Source organism: Dermacentor andersoni, chromosome 11, assembly GCF_023375885.2.
Source record: "Dermacentor andersoni chromosome 11, qqDerAnde1_hic_scaffold, whole genome shotgun sequence".
Taxonomy (NCBI): Eukaryota; Metazoa; Arthropoda; class Arachnida; order Ixodida; family Ixodidae; genus Dermacentor; species Dermacentor andersoni.
This window is the reverse complement of record NC_092824.1, coordinates 111,239,596-111,263,276: the sequence shown is the minus strand read 5'-3', so window position 1 is coordinate 111,263,276 and position 23,681 is coordinate 111,239,596. Positions and strand designations below refer to the sequence as shown.

General features: G+C 47.1%; 2 protein-coding genes across 3 annotated transcripts in view; one reads left to right on the top strand and one right to left on the bottom strand.

The window, feature by feature from the left end:
• Nucleotides 1-23,681, top strand: part of LOC126539497 (pancreatic triacylglycerol lipase-like) — an 80,081-nt gene that overhangs the window by 1,881 nt on the left and 54,519 nt on the right. For both annotated transcript variants that reach the window (XM_055075416.2, XM_050186361.3), the window contains exon 2: nucleotides 20,188-20,321. The gene's annotated coding sequence lies outside the window, so the exon portion shown is untranslated. The remainder of the gene's footprint in view (nucleotides 1-20,187; nucleotides 20,322-23,681) is intronic.
• The window catches only part of LOC126539617 (sushi, von Willebrand factor type A, EGF and pentraxin domain-containing protein 1-like), a 50,096-nt gene that overhangs the window by 13,991 nt on the left and 12,424 nt on the right, over nucleotides 1-23,681 (bottom strand). Inside the window, exons 9-23 of the mRNA XM_072285239.1 lie at nucleotides 22,755-22,994; nucleotides 21,537-21,728; nucleotides 19,862-20,121; nucleotides 19,260-19,398; nucleotides 17,443-17,658; nucleotides 15,798-15,968; nucleotides 15,053-15,214; nucleotides 14,192-14,359; nucleotides 10,825-10,965; nucleotides 10,120-10,347; nucleotides 8,995-9,196; nucleotides 7,462-7,619; nucleotides 5,892-6,090; nucleotides 4,497-4,669; nucleotides 3,542-3,781 (exon numbers count right to left, since the gene is read on the bottom strand). Coding sequence (XP_072141340.1) covers nucleotides 3,542-3,781; nucleotides 4,497-4,669; nucleotides 5,892-6,090; nucleotides 7,462-7,619; nucleotides 8,995-9,196; nucleotides 10,120-10,347; nucleotides 10,825-10,965; nucleotides 14,192-14,359; nucleotides 15,053-15,214; nucleotides 15,798-15,968; nucleotides 17,443-17,658; nucleotides 19,260-19,398; nucleotides 19,862-20,121; nucleotides 21,537-21,728; nucleotides 22,755-22,994 — 2,889 coding nt within the window. The remainder of the gene's footprint in view (nucleotides 1-3,541; nucleotides 3,782-4,496; nucleotides 4,670-5,891; nucleotides 6,091-7,461; nucleotides 7,620-8,994; nucleotides 9,197-10,119; nucleotides 10,348-10,824; nucleotides 10,966-14,191; nucleotides 14,360-15,052; nucleotides 15,215-15,797; nucleotides 15,969-17,442; nucleotides 17,659-19,259; nucleotides 19,399-19,861; nucleotides 20,122-21,536; nucleotides 21,729-22,754; nucleotides 22,995-23,681) is intronic.

The window sequence follows — 23,681 nt, the reverse complement described above, 5'->3', positions numbered from 1 at the left end:
CGCCGTCGCGTGGGCTCTTCCCGTGACCTTCCCTTTTGGACCGCGACGCCGAGAGTATAAGAGCAGCTGCCCCCGGACGCCAGGAGAGAGGCTCCGATTTGTACTGTTGAGTTACGTGCTCTCCCGTCTCTCCACTTCGGTCGACCTGACCGGCCGCTCTTTTGCTATGTTAGAATAAACAAGTTGTTCTGTTACCAGTCTTCTCTTGCTTTGCCGGGACCTTCGGATGCTTCCAGTGCCCCAGGCCGCCAGGCCAACGCTACCCTTGGGGCTTGCGACCCATTCGCAATAACGGGCGCCAGCACCGAGACACCAACAACTCGTGCCAGCGGTGCGATTCCTACAGCGGGCTCTCGAATGCAAGGGCTCTTAATCATGTGTTAAAATTACCTAGCCAAATTATTTTCAGGGCGTCGGTTTCGGCTAAGAAATCTAACACTATTTGCAGATTAAAAAGCGGTTCGTTGTGAAGAGGTAAATTTTCGCGATATGCAGAAGGTAAATACGTTTTCCTCTCTGCTTCTACTGCAGGGAACTGAATAAGAACATAGAGGACTGTGAAATTTTTGCCGCAGTTACTACAAGTCGGAGGATGAAGTCGGAGGAACAAGTATTTCCTTGTACCGTGCTGCTTTCTAACTTATCCGGTTCCATAGTTCTGGTTTTATCATGTATAGCTTATTCAATACTTGGGTATCCCATTCTCCTTGCCAATGATTTCTAAGTTTACGGCGTAGAAAAGGCTTTAGGTCGGTGTCAAGGATGGGTATTTTTCCATCTGTGTCGCTAAAATTTACAGACGTAGCGTTTTCGTCAGCAGCTACGTTGCCTCAGTCAGAAAAAGAAAGCTATCCCGGAATGTACAGTAGTCCCAAGCACGTTCTGGAGTCCGAATTAAGCCATTGTTACAAGCCCAGGTGAGCCTGGAAACGGAACAACGCGTTCGAGCATAGTTTCGGAATTGCTCGCGTTTGAATTTGCGCTGACAGTACATGTCCAAATGGCGCAGGCTCGTCGCAACACTACATGTGTCGTCGATCGCGAAGCATTGACAATAGCAAGGTGAAGCGTCGCGTCTGGGCTCTTTGGTTGGTGCTCAAACTATACGCGGCTGCGACACATTGAGACAGCGGGTGCCACAGCACGCAAGGCAACTCTTGCTGGTTAGAAGGAACGGCGCCCTGACAGCTCACGACGCTCGTGTGGTGAGGAGCGCCACCAGGTGGAGTTGGAGGCGTCGCACCGCGATGGTGCACGAGGTGAGACCGACGACAAACAGTCGGCGTGAGTCGGAGCCCATTACTATTTCTTGTATGTCACGGCAGAGCAAGTAGCTAGAGCAAATTCAGATCGAAGAGGGCGCACGTACAGTCCCTATATATATATATATATATATATATATATATATATATATATATATATATATATATATATCACTACCAGGGCCGAACTGCCATTTTTTTGTAAACCCTGATGAAGATCGGTCCACCGATCGAAACTGTCGAAATTAAATACTTGTTCTGTTTACCTTGTAGCACCACTCAAGTTCTTTACGTTTGAAAGGTAGCCTGAAGAATCCCTCTTTGCCTACTATATATATATATATATATATATATATATATATATATATATCAAGCGACTTTAGGCGGACCAGGGCTGACTGGTTGCTGCTATGTTATTGTGCAGTCACGCGGTCGCCGCATGGACCTCAGGGCAACAAGCGAAATTTTCTGGCTGGCCAAAAACCGGCGCGGGGACATGTGATAGCGACGGATCGCCCTCCGCGACGGCAAAAGCTGTCGCTCGTCGCCGTCGCTCGAAAATTGAGTGCATGTGGTCGGGAGTGAGCATTTGTTGTCACTAGTCATTAGGGCATGGCTTTGACGACACGGCGTTTTTCGCGTACAGTACAAAGTTTTTTGCGAGTGCCCTGATGGCATTGTGGTCGATTGGGACGCTATAGTAAGCAGTGATTTTGCACCTTCTTCATAGCAAAGGATTTCGTACTTCTCCATCCGTCTACGAAATGTACAGCGAGGGCTGTGCACTTGGTGCTCGCTGATCACACTGCCTCAGCGAGAACTTAAGCGATCACAGCTATTGATTAGTGTCATTCGTGCCAATTTGCGAGAGCCTATGGGACTCTCTCATAGGCTCTATTGTAAGGTATTCAAATTTCTTAGGAATCTACATGCGTTGCAGCAAGCTCGTGAAATTTCCCCAATATGTCCCAGTGGCTCTCTAGTATGTACTAGCGAGTCATTTTCGACAACTAATTTTGTTCGTGATATATATTTTTTTTCTCTCTTTTCCCCATTCTGTTGCGGCGGGGCGCGCGGCCGCCGCCGAGAGATGGTGTGACGTGTACATGTCCCAACGATGCGGAAAACAAAGCAAAACAAACAACTGTTTGGTCAGATGATAGTAGAAAATATAGTTTGCTGTAGAGAAACTGGGACAAACTGCTATTAGAGACCAGTGCATATTTCGACGCAGATGCCTATGAGGATGGAACCGCTCCGTAATGATCAGAGACTTGTGAAACCTGATTCATGTTCCTGCTCTGACATTTGCTAACGCGGTTAGGGTGGCTAGAATAGCCACCCTAACGCGGTGGTGTTCCTCTCGGCGAAAGGCCGTAATTTGCTTGAAGCGAGAAGTCGGCCGAATAGCGGTCGGATGCCATGGAACTTTGGCTAACGAAGCCATCCAAGGCGACGTAATTAGGTTGGTCTAGTTTTGCTGCACGGGAGGCCTCAAGCAAGCTCGCCTTGTTCAACCGCTTGCTACGCATGCATCGCGACAGGTGGGCAAGGAGAGTATTCGACTAGTTATCGGCAACCTGTCGTCGCATGCAGTGGACTCGGCGTGTAAATCACTTGGAGCAAGAACATGGCCTCGTACGAGACCCCATACAGGCGGAATCGGTCGGAGTTTACGCCAAGTCAGTGCAACAAAGAGTCCGGGACGTGGAGGACGCGGCGTGGCAATGGCACTAGCCCATGAATAGACCCTGTCCTCCTACCGCCAACGCAAGAGCTCCATCGAGGCCGTGCGCTTATACGACAATAGCATCGGGAACACTGGATGGCAACAACATTGCAAAGCAGGCGGTTGCCAACATCGTCAATGGAAGACCGGAGGGAAGTGTCCGTGGTAATATGGATGTGTGTTGAGGGCGCGAAGGGTCCAGCCGCCATTATAACGGCCACCCGTTTCAAAGGGAAAGGCACTTCTGCTTCTTCTTCATCGTCGTCGTCGTCGTCGTCATCATCAACAACAACAACGCCGAAGTCCTGGGACCGAGTCGCTTTCAAGACACATAACCCAAAAGCAGTGGGCGCAGAGCCAATTCAGGCCCTACGTCGGGCCCGACGTGGACCCCCTTCAAATATTTGTGTGCGCTTAACCGAGTACTGGGACTGCTAGCCTACGCCACTCACAGTCATGGTGGTGTATGTGGAAGATCCTTTCAATCGCAGGCGTCACAAACGCAGGCTGCAGGAAACCGCCTGTGATGCAGAGAGAAAGAACTGCTCACCTTGGCAAAATCTCCAGCTGACTGCCGAGATGTGCCCTCTCAGGCGTTCCTTAAAGTCGGTCCACGCGACCACGTCGCCGAAGTAGAACTGGCAGCGGGTAAGGAGTGGGGCCACTTCGTCGACACTCAGCACGGTGCTCCACACGTTCACTTGCGTCATCTCGCCGGAGTAGGACTCCGAGATGGAAAAGCTGCCTCCTCGCCTGTCTTGCTCCTGGCCGAGGACCAGGGTGCCGTTCGCTGCGCGGGCATCGAACGGACAACTTAGTCACATAGGTGACTAGCGGTCTCGTCATGATGAATGCGCTGTTCCTCCTCAGACCAACGAAGGCACCGAAGCTAAGCAACATCGAAGTCAAGCAGCATCGAAACTAATCAGCATTGAAGTCTGTCACTGCTTGTGAATGAGACTACGAAGGAACACCAAATGCTAACGGCGTCCCTTTCTGCATTAAAATAAGATGCAATTCCGCTTCAAACTACTTGAAAACTCAATTACGAAAATCCTTGATTTGCAGTCGTGGTTTCGATTTCCGGCGCGGCGACCGCATGCGGGTGACGTTGGAATGCGCAAACGCTCAAAATTAGTTAATTATATTAACGTCAGAATTAATCCCGGGTCTTCGACTATGGTGTTACCGTAGTTCGCTGTGTAGCATGAGGACGTTAAACCATATAATTTTAATTTTGATGATGGTTTATTTTGGGAGTCATGTCTCAGCACCAGTAAAGCCTGTCATATAAATAAACTGTGGACTAATAATGAGAAGTGAATGGCATTTGTTCTCGGACATCGAAGATACGCGTCTTCTTATTTACGATTAGAGGCAGCTTTACATATCAGTGGCGGGCCACAAAGATCATGACGTGCCGAGAACAAATTTGTTCATGGCGGGTTGCGCGCTTAGCTTGTCACAAGTTGTCGGATGCCTGTGCATTGCAGACGCGCATATACCTGGTATTTCTGTGCCGGCAGCCAGTCCGGCGCCACTCTCCGCCAGTCTGCCGTCCTTGACGACGCTCCACAGGCCTTCCGCCGAAGACCAGCTGAAGCACACGTGGTGCCAGTAGCCGTCGTTTGCTGTGACGTCCGTGATAGTGCGGTGTCCGTTGACGTACAATACAAAGCTGTAGGACCGCATTGGGATTGGAATAGAGCAAATACCAAATTAAGAGGCTTTCTTTTTTCGTTATCACAGTCGACTCTCGTTAATTCGATCCTTGCGGGACTGCGAAATTCGATCCAATCATCAGAAATGTCTAATGAGCAAACGGCGGCAAAATGAAGTTATTAAAATATTTTTATTTCTTGAAGTAGTCTGTCGCCGTCGTCAGACCAATACTGTATTGGAAAACTATACATGCTGTCGTCAGTCAGCGGCCAAGAGACATGAACAATTGTCGGCGCTGACAAAATCTTCAAAAAGACATCGCCAAGGGCACAGCGCAAGTCGTCATTGTCACTGCAGGACAGGTTGCTGCAGGAAATATCGTCGCTAGGGAAACAGTATCTTCATCTGCTGATTTTTTGTGCGTGTTTTCAAGCTTTTACTAATCTCTGCGCGCGTGAGGGGGCGCCAGAACGCGAAAGCAGTTTGCTTTCGCGTTCGAAATAAACGAGTAGATGGAAATGTATGGTTTCTCACTGGGACTTTATGGCGCGTTCGAATTAAGCGAACATTCGAATTAACCGAGGTATAATTAATAGGAGTCAACTCTGTGTGCACGCAAGTGGAAGTTGGCACCAAAAAAATGGTGCCGGCTGCTCCTCGTCACACAAACAAGGTGAATATTCAAAACGGGCTTCAGAAAAACGTAACACATTGGCAACTTCTAGTTTAAATGCACACGAATCCTAGCTTGTTCCGCGTGCACAAGGAGCACACATAAGCCAATTTGCCTCACATGGCGGCGTATAAATTTTATTTACAATACAGTTGTACACAAAAAAACGATCAACTTTCTGCGTAAACAGATTCTTCTTAGACAGGCATTCTGCATCGGTGGAGTATTAGAGGTATGAACAAGGATTGAACAACCACGGTCCACAGAGTGGCCACGTGGCCGACCTGGTTGCTTCGCACCAAATGGAAATGACGTTTCATGCCTAAACATTGTTGATCAGCTATTCTGTCGCTTTCTCGTATTTCTCGCTGCCGATAATCCTTACTATCTAATCTATCGCCGTGCAATATCCATAATTTTCTCCTGCATGGAGTTGTAATGCGTCAGGCTTACTTAGTGTCGTATCTTGTTCTCTTAAACTCTATGTCGATAGTTGTAATGATCAAACAAAACTTGCCAAAGTGGCATTATCGTGTGCAAGATGAGAACGCTCGGTGACACGCACCCGCTGTAGTCTGTGAAAGTCAGCATGTTGTCGACACCATCCGCTGCGTAAGAGAACGGTGTTCCGTAGTTGTATCTGTCCGTCGTCTTCATCCACATACAAGCTGTCAGCTCCTTCAATGGCTTCCTCAACGACTCGACGGATGCCCTGTCAAACACACTCGTGCCGGAGAAGTAAAGCTTGAAACGAGGGTCCGCTTCTGCGAAGCAAGAAGAAGAAGAAGGAAAAAAAAAAGAACTCTTGCTGTTAGAAAAAGTTGGAAGAGAGAGACAGATAAACATTACGTACAAGCGGTTATTTCTTCGAGCCGTTGTCGAAAAGTGCAGACTAACTGAGCTGTTTGGGCAGTCCACCAATATTTTTCTTGCCAATGCAGGTGTTCAGAACGGGGCGACAGCTCCCCTCGCTATGCATGTCCAGGAATTTTGGACATTGCCTCTTAGGCTAGATGCCGAACTTCACCACAGTGCACCAGCGTAACTCAATTGGCATCATTTTCCAAAAGCGATATACCATAAGGACGCCCGAATTTTAACAACTTTCAATTAGAAACGTCGGCGCTGTAGGCCTTGTATACTATATATATTAACATGCGCATTTACGATACTTATTCGTAACTTCTTGACTGCGTTATAGCAGAATCTTGGCCAGGATTAAGAGGGCTGATATAACGCAACAGGAAAGTTACGAATGAGCGCCGTAAACACGCGTGTTATTACAAAGGCGTACCCTCAAGACGTTGCTAAGTTAACTTAAAGTAGTTTAAATTCAATTGGAGAATGGGCGTCCTTTTGAAATATAGTTTTTCTTCAGTGCTGCTCATTGAGTTACGCTGGTGCTTTGCGGTGAAGTTCGACAGATGGCCACAAGAGCAATGTATGAAATTCCTGGGTATGAGTATGTTGTTTCCGAGGCTTATTGTGAAGTTTCAAGGCCATATACTAGAGGCGATGAAACGTTTAATTCAGCTGCGCATGTTTCTGCCATATCGTGACGTTGTTCAAAACGGAAATTCGCATGTGCATACTCTACACGTTCTTTTGATCAGCCAAAGACGTTCTTTGACAAAACCACTGAAATTTCAATTAGTGCATATTCGGCAATGACATTATAAGGTTACCTTGTTCACGGACCATGTTTACTGTTGCTTCCGTCGTGTAAACCGCATAATGCTGCATGTCAGCTTGCCTGGAATTCAATTGCCTTGTAAAGGAGCTTGAAAAGCGGGCTTCTAGTGGTGAAACGTTTCCTACATATATTGGGTTGGTTAAGCGAACTGTAGTCAGAATACCGATACAACTGCATAAAAAACAAGAAACAAACTAATGACGGTATTGAGGTCGCAGAATACGGTAAAAGAATAGGTGCACTATGGTATCTTCCATGTTTCGTTGTATTCTTGTCTTATAGTATATAAGACAAGAATACAACGAAACATGGAAGATTCAATGTGTTTGAAGAAAAAATGTAGTTCAATCGTCCTTCTAACTACCTATATTAATTCAAGCGATGTAGTTAATGTTGAAACATTCGTCGTATTACGCGACGACGCGCTTTCTGCCCATCTCACCTGACTCGCACAATCTTCCGGTGAGTCCAGGTGGACACGAGCACTCGAATCTGCCCACGAGGTCTAGGCACGTTGACCCCTCGTTGCAAGGTGCAGCGGAGCACTCGTCGATATCTATATCGCAGTGCTCACCATCGTATCCGGCTGAGCACACGCATCTGCGAACCAAGCCAGGAGCGCGAGTTTAGAGCGGTTGCGAAACTCGCGTGTTGAAAGATGATATGAAACGGGTGATTTGGAACTTATCCATTGTAATCAGCGCGCAAAGAAACACGGTCAACAGGGCACGAATACGGGGCAGCGTTTGTACAGTGTTCTCTCCCTTGTCATGATAATGGCTCCTTCCTACGTCGAAGCATGGCCACTGGATAAAAAAAGGTCACTGTCGTTCCATTCAGTGAAGAAGGATGACGAGAGAAGCTGTGAATGTGGACCATTTAATGGCGAACTGCACCTCCACCGCGTGTCGGTCCGGTATTGCATTATCTTAGGAATCGGCCCACGTATGGGAAGTGCTTAACGCCTGCGTCACCTCCGCCGCAGGTCGGTCCGGCATTGCACTATTTTCGGGATCGGCTCACGTATGAAAAATTGTTGGTCTATGTCCACGGAGACGAGATTCGCTAGAACCTAGTCATAAACAGCTTCGCCGTTTAAACATAAAACATACACAAAACGTTTTTGCTCATGTCTAAAGCATACATTTCTGGCGGTTTCGTAAATAAAGCTTAGTTGAAGTCAGCGCCTGTGTTGTGTCCTTTTTTCTGTACTCGTGTTTTTGCGCTGTGCAGTCATGTCCATATCGTATGCACATCGGTCCGCGTCATGAAATTGAAAATAGAACCGTTTGGCCATGTTCTAGAACTCCAAATTATTCAGTCACAAAAATGACAATCTCAGTCAGAAAATTTTTGTGTTTCCTTTCTGAGTACCTAATATTTATGCTTGTGATTTCACTTCGACCCTTAAAGAAGCGCTTGTCTCGACCTATTGCATCCTACAAGAAAATGTTCTCTCTGAGCTTGTAGTCGTGAAAGTTCCCGCATGTTCCATGACAGCTCACTTTTATTCTGTTTTTCTGTTTCTCCTGCCCACTTTACAAGACAAATGTCTTTTTTTTCTATCTGGAGCACGTGCTTGAAATTCAACGAACTTAGACATCTGCGAACACACGCACTGTGTTCAAGATGTGTATCATATATCCTCTGCACCCGCTTCTGATTTATTCTTGCCAGACCACAAATCAGGGCGAGTCAGTCGCTCTCGTGCCAAGGCCAAGTAAACACGCGATCTAAGTGAAACTAAATCCAGGGGTGCCATTTTGCGCACTGAATTCCGCCATATTGTCATGTTCGCCATCTTGTGAGCTCAGATTGGTTCAAAAGGCGGTTACGCCCTGTCTCATTGGCTGAAAACGCAAACATGGCGGAACTTAATTGACAGCGTGAAGGAATTTGACCGTGTGCAGCGTCGCATCACGGAACGGTTGGTGAGCCACGGCAATAGAGGGCACTCTAGGCAACGCGCGCTCACCGATAGCGGGATCCCAGGTTCACGCATTTCGCGCCGTTGAGGCAGGGCCCACTAGCGCAGGCGTCCAGTTCCTCCTCGCACCAGCGGCCCCCGAACAGAGCGGGACAGAGGCAGCTGAAGTTTCCGGGCTGATCTAAGCACGTGCCTCCGTTCAGGCAGGGTGCGCTCAGACATTCGTCCTCGTCCACAGCACAGGTTTGACCTGCAAAAAAATGTGTGAGGACTCCAAAAAATGCGCGAGAGAAAGATCGTCCTCGCGGCTTTCATGTAGCGTTCCAACCTAAAGGAGCCTCCCGTGTGTTCCCGACCCCATGGAATAGGCTGTTGTGGTGGGCCAGTTTTCAGCGACTTTTCCGCGCACGTGACGCATTTGCCGTTTTAGGCTGAGTTCATAGACGAAGAGTGAAAATAACACATTCGTCGAACTCAAGGTTCAGGTATACCTATAGAATACGCAGATGATGCAGTTTTGAGAGTTGTGTCATGAATGCGCTAAAGACTCGCTGTAAGCTTCTCTAGCTAGTAACGTTACTTAAAGGCTTGCTCTTTGCCACCATGCATGCTGGTTACACCCGCGACTGTCTTTTTCGGCGCAGCGACATCCGTGATATAGACGCGGACGCCGATTCGTTAGCTCAGCATACATTGTTGCATGCGGTAAGGATGAATTTCCTGGTGTGACCAAGCTTCAGAGGATCCAGCATGCCGTCAGTGAGGAATAAGGCACAGTTTGCCCAGCTCCATAACCCGGGAAATCTCAGATGAGAAATGTGTCTTCGACCAAAGACGGTAACATTCCTGAATTTGTAATCTTCAGTTTGTCGTTTTGACTATAGCATGGTCACTGACTTGTTCAGGGAGCGGCACCTTCGCACTTCACGCAAGCGAAGGAAAAAGTGACACTAGACGACAAATGACACCAGTGTGTCCCGAATACGAGAACGAAGCTCAGTTACTGTGTGGGAGACTAACAGTGTTGTCGTTGTTGGAGGTGAACCGGGCTTTCAGTGGACTCAAGTGCTTCCAAACGCTACAAATTAGACGAGGAGTCCCGGCGCTTCCTCAAGGCGCCGACATCGCATTCGAATGCGCGCAATAACCCGCGAGATACAAAGAAGCAGTCACCTCCGAATCCCTGCTTGCAGCTGCAGCTAAAGCTGCCTAACGTGTTCACGCAAGTGCCATTGTTCAGGCAAGGGGTCGAGGCGCATTCGTCGACGTCTTCCGAGCAGTCTGTCCCTGTACGGCCGGCAGGGCAATGACAGCTGAAGCCACCCGGTTCTTCGCTGCATGTCGCTCCAAAACGGCACGGATTCCTGGTGCACTGGTTTCTCCTACGTTCGCATCGCGGCCCTGCGAGGCCAGGAGAAAATGAAAAAGATCTTAATTTCCCGGCTATTCGTGACACACTGGAGTCACGAGAAGCGCCGTGCTTGTTCTACTTGCCAAAGTATGCTGAGAGCTCCCGAAGGGGACTTTCTCCGCATAACCTAATGCCCATGCGCAAGATAACGTATTATTTGTTGACAACGTTGGTTGCAAATATTTGTCACGAACTACATTTCAAGTGCATTATAAGAGTGTGCACGATCCCCTATTCTCCAGCCGAAATAATCTCAGAGCAATGTGCAGCTGAAGCATATAATAGTTCTATTTATGACGAAAACATTACTTGTAAACAGCCCCGGTCATCATCGGATTACGTGCTGCTATTTCTGCCCAGCATGGGTTGCCTCGCGTACTGCGTCGCGCCAACATGCCGCACCTTGTATGTGTGCGTCACATGCACGCACTCACGCAACGAACCAACCAACCAAACAAATGGATCACCTGCAAATAGAGGTTGACACACGCACAGGAAACCAGCAGGCACTGCGAAACATGTCGCTCCGTTTAAACATGGTTGCGATAGGCAAGGATTGGCTTCCACAAATTCTCGCAAGTCCACCCTCTCCGCTGATGGAACAGAGCCTGAAAACGGGAAATGACGAGAACATGTAGCGACGCTTACGAATGCTGTTTCTTCTTGTACTATGCTGCCAAGCGATCTGTTGGCAACATTATGAGTGTGATTTATACCATTTTCTCTTTACACTCGAATCCGAATATATCGACTCTTGATATAGGGAACACGGATATAACGCCTTACGGTATATAACAAATTAAATGCAAGATGTTTCCGCAAATATCATCATTTAAGGAATACGTGCTTATAACGAATGTTGAATATAACAGACTACTCTCTATATCGAACACGGGAAACTTAGTGACCGATACTTATGCAATATAACTCCCTCCTAATGAACTGGATAGTGGGTAGTGGACATAGCGAATTCGGGCGTCTGCTCGTTGCTCTTCGAGGAGACTGACATTATTCGCCGCGTCTATTGCCGGGAAAAGAAATCAGACGTTATATCAAGAACGCCATTCTTAGTGACACTGAGAAACAGCTCAAGACGCAGGCAAAAATTACTACGCTACGCGTTGTTTTGTTTTCAAGAAATGGATTCCTTGCTTGCTTCTATTCGCCACAGAAGATAACAAATCTGTATATAACGAACGCATCACAACAGTCTTTAAAGTTCGTCATAGGCGAATTTGGGTTAATCGAATTACATTATATATCAAACTATCTTTGTCCATAAGGCAGGGTTCGTTATAACCGGGCTCAACTGTATAACGTTCCCTTCTATAGTTCCTTCTATGTTCCCTTCTATAGCTAAACTATATATGTTTATTACTGTGCAAGGACATATCGCATGACAAGGATAAGAAGCGCGACCATGATTCAAGTTGTATACCGTTTGGAAGAAAAGTTCCAACACTGAGTTTTATTTATTTTTCTATTATATTTAAATTCAAGACGTAATGGGCGTTATTGATTGCTTTATAGGTGATCAGAGTATACATATCCTTGGTAAGGTCTCCATGTAAATTCAGTAGGCGGCAGTGCTGTGTCAAACAACCTACTGTCCATGTTTGCGAACTTAGTTACAAAATATGTAAACATCATTATGTTTGTGATAGTGACAGAGAACTATAAAGAAGCCGTGTCCTCGAATAGGACCTGTGGTTTCGGGACGGCAGAGATTCGATGCGTGATGATCCCAGAGACGGCCGCCCATCAACATACTGCAGCGAACGTGGGACACGTGATGCTCAGTACCGTCCGCTGTAGACCAGTTGGTACATATGGCTAGAAATGGTTTTAGCCGCAATATAATAAGACACGGACAAAGAATAAACATGGACAGGCGCACACTCTCAACTGATTGTTATTTTCCCGATGCTTCGCTTCATATATTCTCAAGCATGCAGAAAAGAACATAAACAAATGAGTTCACCTGAGAATGATACCAAGTTTAATCACATCCTATCAGCCAGAAAACTAAAATCATTCTCGTAGAGAGACAACGACGGAACGCTGATACACCGGTCCCCAAATTTTGTTTTATACATAGCCTCAGCTAGATCCCGTGCCACCGCATCTCTACTTTACCGTAGTATGCATGTGTTTACCAGCAAAGGTTCGCACGTGCACACCTTGGCATGCTACGGCAAATGAGAGCATGTCCCATTTCTGATTGATAATGCGTGCTCTTGCAATCGATCATTTATACAACGGCTAGTTTGGCCAATGTACACCTTGCCGCATCTTAAGGGAATCTTATAAACGACCCCAGCTGATCACTTCAACAACAACAACAAAAAAAAAAAATTGCATGCTTCTTGACAAACTCGGCACTTTTTACAGATCCGCCTGTTCGTGTCTGTTCTTTGTTCGTGATTTATTTTGCGCCTAAAACCATTTCTAAACATGTGAGGCAGTCCCTGCATGAAATTCGCTGTGTAACTGCGCGCGCAATATCAGATCTCAAATTTAACAAGAATGTGTCGCAGGATTTTACGCAACAATTTTAGAGAAAAGGAAATTGAATGCAAAAACCGTCCCTCACACATAGACTGACGAGCACAAAGAAGCCAGATGAACAATTGGTGCTGAGCTCTTGGAAATTTCCAGCAGTGATCCCACATTTGTGTTCAGCATCACTGCAGGAGATGAAAGTTAGTGCTACCAGTGTGACCTTCAAACGGAGCAGCAAAGCGCCGAATGGCACGCTCACGACTCAACTTCCTCTGAAAACGATTGGGGAGTTTCGACCTAAAAACTAATATGTATCTTAGTCAAAAGGCCCAGGCGCGATACCTGCAAAATGTTTGTCGATTTGAGCCCCTCTTACAGCTGACATCCAAACTGGAGCCGGTTAAGCGCGGCGTGACAAACAAAAATTATGAATAACTGGCTAAAACGAACATGCAAGTTTGTTGTGTATTCGGGTGATGCATAAGCTTTTATTCTATGACCCTTGATAATTACGTTTGAAGACGAATTCGGGGCTCTAAGCCACGCTGCGTAGCTGTCTCTTCGTTCATTGGTGCCTTAATGGGACACTAAAGAGAAAGATGATTTCTTCTGGATCAGTAAATTGCCTCTCTACTACACCAAAAACACCACTCTTACCACGATAGAGGCTTGGTAAGCCAGAAGAAGCGCAAGAACGAAAGACGGGTGGCGACGCCCCCTTGAAGTTCCCGCACCTGGTCGCTGTGACGTCATGGATTTTGATGGCATCTTCTAGGGCCTACTTAATTAAATAGCGGTACAGATTGACTACATTGTGTTCTCAAGGAACCAAATATTCAACATGGCAAGTTTCGGGAACCTTTACTCAGCCAACGCGGCCCAAATGCGAAAACATACTTTGGAATCCCTGACGTCAAACTAACTTACCGGCGTCGGGGTTTAGGCGCGAAATTCAAATACTGATACTTCGACCTTCGTTTTCTCGTCTGATAATCAAACTATTATTTCGAAGTGACTGCCTCCAGTGTTCTCAAACAATGCTTTATTAGTCTAAGCTGATTTGTTGTTTCGCTTTAGTGTCCCTTTAAGCACGCCAACGCACACCGCCGTCGCACGAAAACGGTCGTCAAAGTCACCTTAGCAGCTTAGCTGTATAGAAACCGAGCTTTCATATGAAGTTCTCATATTCGGAATTCACGCAACCATGAAACGGCAATATGCGTGTTCCGTCACCTTGTAGTATATCACAAGCTCCGCGGTTCTACTTAACACAGTGTGCGTGTGTTTGGTATACAATCTCGAGACAACCGCGCCGGGCGCAAAGTGACTAACCGTTGCAGTGACCGGAGACCGCCTTGTCCTGGGCCATCGCCGCGTCCTCGGCGCCGTCGGGACATCTGCGGCACGCCTTCTGTCCCTGCTTAGGCTGGTGATACCCGTTCGGACACTTGAAGCAAGGCACGACGCCAGACTTGGACACGAAACCAGGAGAACAAAGCGCTGTGATGTGAAACGCACACAACGCCGTTTAAGGAAACCTAAAAGAGAGACTCGCGCTCACAACGGGCGCGCTTAGTCTGAAGTTCGCGTAGTATGAAGGCCAAGCTCTTTGTTTTGGATACAGAGAAGCTTTAAAAGCGTGACGTCACGAAGATGCGGTGGTGCTGCCGTCACATTCCGTGTACAGATAGACTCCCCTTGGCTCCCCGAAGGTTATACAGTAACGTTACATCAGTGCAGGCTAAAAAAAAAAAAAAAGTGCAGTTTTACTGGCTTGAGCTTCTTTTTTTTTTCGGAAGGCAAACGTAATGAACGTGGCGAAGTTTACAAAAGGTAGTTATGAGACGTTTTTGAAAACGGCAAACGGAGAATTGTCAACATGGTTGTCCACTCTTTCTTTCTGCAGTGTGCGCGTCTGCTCAGAAATACGCAGCTTGTTTGCTTGGCTGCTTCTCACTGTGTACACCCCGAAGACAAAGCAGAAGCATGAAGATGGGTTTTTGAGACATAAACGCGTAAAGCGACCGTGCATATCGCTTCGCACTTCTATATGCACACGAAGTATTATGAGGTCATGCGCCGTGGCCTGTCATAGTATAGGCCTCCGTTACTTCAAGTGTAATTTCGAATTTCGAATAATGTTCGGGAGGCGTGAATTGCCGTAGTACTGCGTCATGAAGCATGGAGACCTACCTTCACATTCTTTTACGCTTACGGACCCTCGACGCTTGGACCGCGTCCCACTTGGGCACGGCGTACAGCTTGCCGTTCCGTAATCGGGCTGGTAGTGGGACTTGCGACAACGTTTGCACGGTCTTAACCCCGTCTCTGAGAAAGTGCCCGGCCTGCACTGCTCTGCGCGGAGTGGAGAAAATCGCAGTTTGAAAGGCCGCATTTCCGAAACCGCAGCGTCAGGTCGATGACGCCAATGCATGACTACAAATACATCGTGGAATCATCGCGGATTTAGGCGTTTTTCCTGGATGGAATACCTTCAAAATTTGCTAGCTTAGATGTCATTTGGACTTCGAATGTAATGTTTTGTTCAATGAACGAGAATTCACCAGCCTCTTTTCGTCGTTTTCGACATATGTGACGTCACAGGGAAGCGTTTAAGGACTCGGAAGGCGGCGTCGCCTACCTGTCTCTCACTTCGCTCAAGTTTTATGGTATAATTAATATTTGCTATTATTAAACGTGAAATATATTCTTTTTCAGAAGTGCAGTCGACCATTCTTGCTCGGTGGAATTATCGCACTTGTTTCTCTTGAAAGAGTCGAAAGAATCTCTTGAAAGATGACGTTCGAGCACGGGCGTGTGCGTTACCTGCCTTTTAGAGTTGGGCTTCCGAACCCGGAGGAGAGGGATGGGCCATTAGATATAATTATACCCACGTATACAATAAGACGCAAACTGCCACTGCTGTGTCGGGACATACCTTTGCACTCGTGCTCGCTCTTGGACCTTGCAGCGACAGTGGAAGTGCGGTTCGGGCAGCGGACACAGATCTCCTGTCCTTCGCTCGTCTGGAATGTGCCCTTGGGACAGGGTCGGCATTTAGCTTGAGTCTTGTTGTAAGAATCGAAATAAGTTCCCACGGGGCACTTCACTAAAACACGAGAAATACGCCTTTAGGCTGAAAATAATGAGGACACGGCGTCACACACGCAAAAAACAATTGAAAAATTAGGAATGCGATTCAAGCTCTTGTTGAAGTCGATGAAAGACGATGTCTTCCTGTGCGATTTGGGGGTAAGAATGGGTTGTTCGAACCGTATAAGTTATTGTGAGAGATGCGCTGTAGCGACAACGTTTGATCGAAGTCAACTAGAGGTTGTATCGCCTTCCAACTTTCTGCAATCAGTCATCATCATCGTCATCATCATAATCATAATCGTCATCGTCATCACAATAAGCATAATCAATATCATCATCATTAGGTCGGCTCTCAGAATAAATGATGTGGTTCATCATCATGTCATCATCAGTTCTGTCACATTTTTAGACAGCACCATATTCGGATCGTCCCAGTAGTGAGGCTAGAAAAAGACGTTAGTAAGAGACATGCACGATAGGGTAAAATGGCGGTAAGTCGCCGAGAAAGTAAAGAAAACCGCCAGTCTTGTGCGACCCTGCACAATCACAGCCCAAAGTCCAGCGAAGCTGCCCAATCCTAGTGCATGCCTACTACCCAAGTGACAAACCATACCACGCCCATTCTCCCGTGCCACCACTACTGCTTGGTTCATCCGTCACGCTTTCCTTGTTATGGGCAGAGAGCTTTTTCCCGTCAAAGTCGTCTTTCCGGGCCCTGCGCGCTTTCAGAGCTGCCCGCTCGAATGGTTCTGTCGAAATGAATTTCTGTCGACAACGAAGCCACGTTTCGCGCGGCCGTCCTGCGCTAATGTTTTCCATCGCGTACAGTGGCACTCACAGCTGCGCTGTAAAACGTACGGGTGCTCTTCTGTATGACGGCGGGAAAGCTGCATTTTTACCTGCATATTCATACATGAACCTGGACTCGAAAGCTTTCATCGGCTTCATATTTTAAAGGAAAATAGCGTGCAAGAAAAAAAGTGACAATCAGCGCTAAGGAAGGTGGTCATTATTAAGGCAAGGCCAAGGGATACCAGCACTCTTAACGTCTCCCACTCACTTTGTATAAGATTCTTTTGTCCTATTTTACGCCGGTAGTCTCAAATTCGTCTTGATATGAAACCCTGACCTTAGGCAGTGAAGCTAGGCGCGCAGCGATAAAGTAAACGAGAACACTTGATCATTAGTACCGGTGAGCAAAGATTTGCCATTTCGTTTTTCACCGCAGCTGTGTATTGGTGATTCCTGAATTCTCGTTGGTTGTCCGTGTCGGGCGTAGTGGCAAAGAAAGGAAGTGAAAGAAGAAAACGATCGGAGAGATTAAAAGAAAATTACGCCCCCGATTCAACTGGCCAACCCTTCTTAGTGGGCATGCGCCACAGTTTTGAAATTGTCGTCTTCGTGATCAATTCCGCGACCCATAACCACCCTATACCAGCCGATGTCCCACCATCCAACTTTGGAACGACGACAATCTAATGACTTACCGCAATGCGACAGCGAGGGAATGCTTCCCGGTGGACAAACCAAACGGGCGTCGTCTTCCGACTCTTCGAGTGCCGTTGCAGTCAGGTCGCCTTGTTCCAGGGTGACGTCCAGCTCCTTCCGAAGCACGGCCTCTTTCAGACTCGCCAGAAATGCTTTCATGGCTGAGAGAATATGTTTGTCGGATGGGGAGGAGGATGTTCTTTCGTTGTGCGAACCTGTTGTGGAAACAGGAGGCTTGCGATGTGAGCTGCTTGGCACGCTGTCACCAAACGCTCCATAAACATGCCGTCGTTGCAGCCATGCAAGCTCGTGCGTTCACAAGAAAACTGCATTTAATTACGCCTTAGCTCTCAGTGTTAAGTAAATTTATGTTTCCGGAAGGGAAAACGCTGTTGTAATAGTTAGTACCGTATTCCCGTACACCTTGTATGTCCTTGTTTTGACTGTGGTACCCCCTGAAAAGCTTTTGTCATGAAAAGAGAAAATCGCAGATTAAACGAGTTGGAGTGGACAGAAGTGACGCAAGAAAAAGGCTGTGACGTTGCACGGCATTATGTCGAGTCGTTAAAAAAGTAGTTGAACAAACATTTGCCACCACAGCTCGTCGTGACACGGCTCAAAACGAGAATGTGGCAGTTTCTCAAGTGTTGCAGCTTTCTTCGCAATGCGTCACTGCGCGTTTGCTTCATTTCGTGCCTTCGCCCAGTTCAGCAGTTCAGGGGCATATATATACAGTGTCTCTGAAAACTGCAGTATCGGACTGTTTGGATGGTCTATAGAATAATTGTGAGGAGACCAATAGTTCGACATAACGAACGCTTACCTTTCGTTGAACCAGAACTCCCTCGCAAAAGTTGTGTGTTGTTTTAGTTAACTCACCATTGTCTTAAAACGAAAGAAAAAGAAGAACGTCGTCTGCACGCTTAGCGTACATGCACCACCACCCTATAAAATACATTCGAACTCTTGGGCATGACAATGTATCCACTTTGCCATCTTCGGCACATAACGTAAGAACTGGCAAGAAACGTCCTTTTCTTTTCGGTTTCCTTTTTCCTTTATTTCTTTTTTTAAGGAGCACATATACACTCAAAACGGATAACTACAGCAGCGAGACTACACTTTCGCCAAACCGAGATGAATTGTCGAAACTCTGGGCCTACGGACGACAACGCTTTAGTTTTACGCCCCTCGCAGAGAAGCCGTCGTGCCCTCGTTTCGTTTATTATTATTCTGTGTGGAATGCCGTATAACATCCTGGGCGACATAAAAGATGGCGCTTAAAATTTTTTGAACTATATCTTGGGTCTTACGTGCCAAACCCACGGTATAATTAGAGGCACGCCGTAGCTGGGTAAAATTGAGATTAATTTTGACCCCCTTGGTAAAGTTATTTGACATGCACCCGAATCTAAGTACACGAGTGTTTTTGCATTTCGCCCCCATCGAAATGTGGCCGCCGCGACCGGATATCGAACCCGCGACCTCGTGGTTAGCAGCGCAACGCCATAGCCTCTCAGCCGCCACGGCGCGTAAAAGATAGTGTTGGACTACGTCTTTCATATCTAGACATGACGAAGGGTCACGGAAATATTGAGACTTGAAGGTGTGAACAGTAGTCTAGCAAGGGAAGGCTCATCCTCCGTGGAAACGACGTTTTGGCAAAGACACTTGGTCTTCGTCAGGGTAAAAGCGTTCTGACGGAGACCACGTTCCGCTGTCGAAACGCTGATTACAGTTTGAGGATTTCTGATTTAGAGTTATGCTTGCCATAGCGAACACGCTCGCAGAGCATTAAATGGAAGGAGTTCGTTACCTGTGATACGGAAAGAGACGCCGATTTCCGTCTCCTTCGAGCGTTTGTACCGGTGGCCGCTCGGTGTCGGGTCACCCATAGAGCAATCGACACGCAGGTCTTCAACAGCGCAGCTCACACCTTCGGGACACATGGTCGCCTAAAGAAAGATAGAAGAACAGAAAAGAAGTAGTGTTTGCGTGCTCGATGTGCTATAGCGAAAGCGGACATCAGTCGGAGTATTGCGTTAATATACTTTGTAATAATACAGGTCGCATTGGTGTCGCATTGTTATAACGAACTACGTATAGCGCAGAAGCGGCATCCGGCGCCGCCGACCCGTTATTACAGCGGATTGCGCAAACCGACGCATCAGCCGTCGCCGCCGTTGAATACGCGTCTTTTACTTCTCCTTGCGTTGCTGCCGGCGCGGCGAACGTTACCGCGCAGACCGCAGCAGGGGCTAAGTAGGCGATTGAGCAAAGAATTATTCGAATAAAGAATTAGGGCAGAAACCGTCGTAGATTATTGTCAAGGTCAGTGGTCAAAGTCAGTAAGGAAAGTTATCACTTAAAAAAAAAAAAAAACTATGTACGCACGAGTATTTGGTCAGCTTGTCTTACCTGCGTTGCCAGCTTCATCTGGATGTGGTCGCGCATATTCATTTGCGTTGTTTCATCGCACTCCAATCCTAGCGGCGCGGAATACAGCATCCTCGCTTTTACCGTCGCCGCCGTTGATCGCACAGACTCTAAAGGAGAAAAATCCGTGGACACCTGAGCACTTCTTACGAGTTGTGGATGCGAAAGCATTAATGCCCAACTGAACGCCGCTGAGCTGTACTTCGAGTTTTGCGCTGCGAGTAAAGTTTTCGAGTTTTGTCGCGGGATATATTATCGAGCTTTGCGATTAAACTGGTGCGGGTTATATATATGTAATTTTTTTACAGTTTCTGCGTGAGAATGTTGGCTGTAGACTGGAGTCATTTGGACGATACTGCTAAGAAATCGAGGACGCCGCATGTCACCGACGTCCTGCGCGACGGGAGACCAAGGAAGCAGCAGCGACCACCAAGGCCGGCAGGTGAGCGATTTTTGGTTTGGGGCAGGTGAAATTGGATGGGTTATGAACAGCGCAGTAATTGTCTCTCGGTAGAGGACACCTCAACCGCGCTGCACTGGGGAGTGGGGATAGAAAGGTAGGCGCGCGTCGTAGCTAAGCCCAGTGGGAGTGAGAGAGAGAGGGGGAGAGATGCGGACCGCGCGCTGGCTTCCGAGAGGGAGACGGCGGCACCCGCGCGGGCGCGCGTCACGCGAGCCGACGACAACCCTTCTCGTCCGGCGGCGTCGCGTCGCCGTATCTGCTCCGTCGAGGCGCGCTGGTGACGTGGCGTCGCGGCGATGCCCTCTCCCCTCACGCAACAACTGGCGCTCTATCGACGTGGGGTCGCGGCCAATGGGAATTCAGGTGCACTTTCGCTGCTACAGACGCCGACTTTTTCGCTCAATGGGCCATTTGATGCTTTCGCATCAAAAAGCCTAGTCAATAGCATTCTTTTTTGGTCCTCCGTCCCGTTTATCTTACGCTTCTTCTTCATCTGCAATGCTTCTGTCAAGAGTTGTTTTTCCAGGCGAACAGAAAGTAGCTTTTGCTTGCAATAAACACGCCTACCTGATAACTGCTGCTAGTATGCATCAGAATTTATCGTTTCTTAAAAAGCGCCAAGGGAAGGTACCGAGCTATAGAACTGGGAAGATTCGCACTTGCAAATATTACACATATCTACAAGCGAGCAAAGATTGTGGGCTATTGCTTACACGGATACATTATATCCGCAGCTTATAGTGTACAGCCTACATTTGTGAAGCTTTGTTCAGATTGCAACTGAAACTTTGGGCTATTTTTTTGAGTCATAATATTTTCCTGTTGACTTACTGAATAAGGATGTGTATAGTGAATCACTGAGATGTAAAATTTAGCACTCGCTCATGGGCCATGATAAACACCACAATGAAAGGCCGTATAAAGATTTTTATCACTTGGAGCTTATTGAAGTGCTACAATATCTCACCACATAGGTTCTTATTCCGTCCCTATCAGAATTCTGCCACCGCGACAGGGCACCTGTGGAGACGTGTTTATCAGCGGTAAACCATAATCGCCGTACCACAGGGGCGGCGGGTGAAGTGTTTCGCTATTTGTCGGACCACCTTGCAGGAATCGCAAGTGTGTGATACCTGCATAATCCGATAAAAAAGAAAAGAGAACACGTTGTGACTTATTAATTGAGCAACTTACCAGAGCAGTCGGGAAAAGACTCCGGTCGATAGGGAGTCCATCCCTCGGCGAAGGTGCACAAGAACTCACTGGGGCTGTCTGGCTCAAGATCATAACCCTCCAAGCAAGAAATTATGCAAGTGACACCGGAAGTGGTGCTTTGGCAGTCAGCGTTCCCATTGGCTGGAGCAGGTGGCTGGGTACATCGGTGCTCTGGAAGCGCGGTCGGCAGGAAGAAATGACTTGATACTTCAGCAGAGGTACGCTGAATGTCGTCACACTACGAGGAGTTCAAATACGAAGCCATCTGGAAAATCATGCATTTTTTTCCCGCTTGGTTTGCCACGCTGCATAACGTCGGTACGAAACTAAATATAAGCTTGCAGGCCCGTTTCATAGGGACACTGCAATAGTGACTTCTAAAATGTTTCTGTCCGTAATCCATCTTCCTCAGCTTGCAATGATCACTGTTGAATTTCACACCTTTAAGCACACTTTTGCGAATTGTCTTTGCCACAAGGGCACGTCCAAAACTAGATGGCGGGCATCCGCTGCAGGCGCGAATTACACATGCAGGCGCGGAAGTATACATAAATAGCCATGCTACGGGTTTATCTGTTTGACAGTCTAAGCGTGGCGTTGGCTCATGAACAAGAGTTTGTATGTGCACCAAGAGAACCCTAGAACCTGCACGAAGAGAACGTACTCGCATGTGTGGCAACGCGAATTAAAGGGAATTTGACCACTTTCAATTGGAGCTGCTTGTACGCCTGCACAAGATGCCTTGTTGTGGTATGAAAGATAAGCCACGAACCACGACAATGACCACTTAATTTAGAAGTGTGTTTTTGACTTTAAAATGTTTTTGTTGTCACAGGAATGAGTTAAATTTCGGGGGATGATGTCCTCACCCCGAGACATTCACGTGGATACATAACTGCTTGTTTCTAGGTTCCATAAACGGCGCATGTAGGGCAAGTCGTCGTAAGCAGGTGGTTGGAAGCAACGTTGTGTGAATGCTGTAACTCGCGTTTGCTTGACCATGGCATAGTAAGGGAGCGGGGTAATAACCCGTGCGTTTGTATTACAGTGAAACGTCTGTACAAATAAGTTAGTAGCATCGACATGGTTCTCAGCAACGCCATGCCAAATAAAGCCGGTATGTATGCTTCAAATGGATGCACAATCTGGCTTCCTCCCGATATGTACACGGGCGTTCGTTATGAAGAAAGCGGTCACCTCTCACAGTGACCTTGATGACACAAGAGGCGTTGTTTCCAGAGGTGTCGGTTGCTACGTATGTGACTAGCGTATCGCCCACAGGAAACACTCCTGGACTGTGGGACTGCCACAGCTTCACATCTTCCCCCGAGTTGTCCCAGAACGCCGGCTCCTCCCAGGACACATATGCGAATGATTGCCCGTCAGAAAACGCTTCAGGCGGGTCGGAACAGCTTTCAACAAATGGTGGCTCCTCGTCTGTAAGCAAGGAGCAAACACGTTATAAAGCAGACCCTTTTACACGAGAAAAAGCTGTATTCGTCTTATGTATCATCAGAACACCCAATGCAACAGTAACATTTAGTGACTTCAGTACGTTGTGTGTGCAGTTCATGCTGTTATGGTAATTGAGTGAAATAATTAGAAGTGTGCGAACACCAACGTTTCCAAATACCAATTGAATACGAATAGTAAGTATTGAGAATGGAACCGAATATCGAATAGTCAAATGCAGGCGCATATATTTAAAACGGGAATATTTATTTCCGTATATTTAGGTACCACGCTTCTATGTACTAGTGAAAAAAGGCAGGCAACTATCAAGGACTATTGGGATCAGTGGTAAACACAAGAGTAGTAATTGTAGTTTAAAACATTGCAGGAATAGCCTCTCAACATCTTTAGAGCCCGGTCGCAAACAAGCTTTCCAAAAATGAATGGCATCTGTATGACTAGCTTTCCAAAAACACGAAATAAAGGGTTGCTGAAGAAAGACCAGTAGTTCTGGAAAAATAAAAGAAAAAGCTGATGAACGACCTGAGTGCCATTGAAAGATGTAATAGCGCCCGTTGCAAGAAAAGAATATCACTGGCTGTGGCATAAAAAATAATACTGTTACGTGACTGGACTGCCATAAAACTAAATGACTGACTACAAGCAAAAATC